The sequence below is a fragment of the Aplysia californica genome, unplaced genomic scaffold (assembly GCF_000002075.1).
Source record: "Aplysia californica isolate F4 #8 unplaced genomic scaffold, AplCal3.0 scaffold00355, whole genome shotgun sequence".
Lineage (NCBI taxonomy): Eukaryota > Metazoa > Mollusca > Gastropoda > Aplysiida > Aplysiidae > Aplysia > Aplysia californica.
Genome location: NW_004797625.1, coordinates 764,996 through 766,895, shown reverse-complemented (window position 1 = coordinate 766,895; position 1,900 = coordinate 764,996). Strand labels below are relative to the sequence as shown.

At 39.7% G+C, this 1,900-nt stretch overlaps 1 protein-coding gene across 1 annotated transcript in view; it reads right to left on the bottom strand.

Moving 5' to 3' along the window:
* The window catches only part of LOC106012378 (V-type proton ATPase 16 kDa proteolipid subunit), a 14,731-nt gene extending 13,181 nt beyond the window's left edge, over positions 1-1,550 (bottom strand). The window contains exon 1 of the mRNA XM_013085201.2: positions 1,338-1,550. Coding sequence (XP_012940655.1) covers positions 1,338-1,419 — 82 coding nt within the window. The 5' untranslated portion in view covers positions 1,420-1,550. The remainder of the gene's footprint in view (positions 1-1,337) is intronic.
* Positions 1,551-1,900: the final 350 nt, after the last annotated feature.

Below are 1,900 nucleotides of genomic sequence, written 5' to 3'. Positions count from 1 at the left end.
GAGAGAGAGAGAGAGAGAGAGAGAGAGAGAGGAGTAGCGCGAGAACTTCCGGGCAAAACAAAATGGCGACCCGCGTAGTGGTAGTTCGGCTCGATTCGAAAGGTTAAATAGCCGTAGCATCTTATAGTAGACGACAAAGCCAAATTAATTTACTTTTATTTTTATGTTTAAATCATTTTTTAACTTTGTTTTGGTCAATTTGATCGTCCCCACCGATAGTATTCAGAAAGAGACAGAGAGAGAGAAGAGTAGATCTTGCGAGAACTTCCGGCAAAAGAAAATGGCGACCCGCGTAGTTCGGCTCGATTCGAAAAGTGAAATAGCCATAGCATCTTTGTAGACGATCAAATTAGCTTACTTTTGTGCTATAACGTAATTTTTTCTTTGCTTTTATCCATTTGATCATCTACACTGATAGAAAGTATTCCGAAATTAGGAAAAACAGGTCTTGTTTCACACCGGGTGAGAATAGCCAACGTTGGCAAGTCTCACCTGGGGTGAGAGGTCGATCGTATTTCTATTCTCACCCCGGGTGAGAATAGTCACTTTCATTACTAAATAAGTAATTTTACTTTTCTTGTTTTATACTTCTTTAAAAATATGATAACTTTGACTTGGTAGTACAGTGGACGGGAAAGATTTCAGATGGCGATGTCAATGAGAAACCATTTGATCGTCCGACAACACATGACACATACATTCATTCATGACTTCTTGTGAAGTTATTCTAACTCTTTCTCTAGCCTGAAAAAAAGGTTAAGAAAGTGGGGCTCTAGCTATGGACTACGAAACAAATGACCATCTCAAAATAAAAAATCTACCATTGTCGTAGAGTCTAGCCTAAGCCTAAGCTGACATCATCCTACATCACTACTACATGCACCTAGATTCTAGTCGTCAAGTTGTCAGACAGCTTTTGTTTTTGTGGTAATGAAAGTATCATAAACCTATTTTGTTTATTCAAATAGACCTACACACTACTGTGGTGTAGGCTACTGCTTTCATTCCAGAGCTACAACATGTGAGTGGGACTGAGGAGAGACGGATCTATACTATTCAAGTTTAAGATTTGGCCTGGCCGAGCTGGCGAGTCGTGTTGGAGTAGGAGTAGCAAGTGCTGAGACCCTGAAAATGTAAATGGACACAATTTATTAGTGACATTTAGATCTAGGCTACAGAGAAAACGTAAAAATGCCATCGCATAGGCCTACGAATGGTGGCAAAATTAGACTGAAGAATAGTTCGACACATTCATTATTTCTCTCCAACTCCAGGGCCAGAGTCAGAGTAGTAAAGCCATCATAATTTCATTATCCTATTCTACGTGTGAAACTCACCGCAAAAAGACATAGCCGCCGTGACACCCATTACTCCAAAAAATGGAGCATAAGGAGGAGCATCCATATCGTAATCGACCATTTTCAGATTGAGTCTGTGTATTTCCTAGTTAGAAAATAATATGAAGAAATGAGGTGTACAATCCTAATGAGACAGTAAGCAAGTGACTCCTAGTACAAGATGGCGAGTGACGTAGTTGTCATATGATCATGTGACTTTCATAAGCAAGATATTTTTACTTTGAAAAGTTATAGTTCATTGGCTAGATGAATATTTTTGCCCAATCAAATTGTGTTTGACATAACACGTTTGGCTAAGGCTCTTCCGGTCACAGCTTTTAAATTTTGGAATGTAGCCGTATACTTTGACGAAACAAACAAATAATAAATTAATTTCTTTTCACTCGTCTCTCTCTCTCTCTGTCTCTCTCTGTCTCTGTCTCTGTCTCTTTCTCTGTCTCTGTCTCTGTCTCTCTCTCTCTCTCTCTCTCTCTCTCTCTCTCTCTGTGTTTCTCTCTCTCTCTCACCCAGACCTCTCTCTCTCTCTCTCTCTCTCTCTCTCT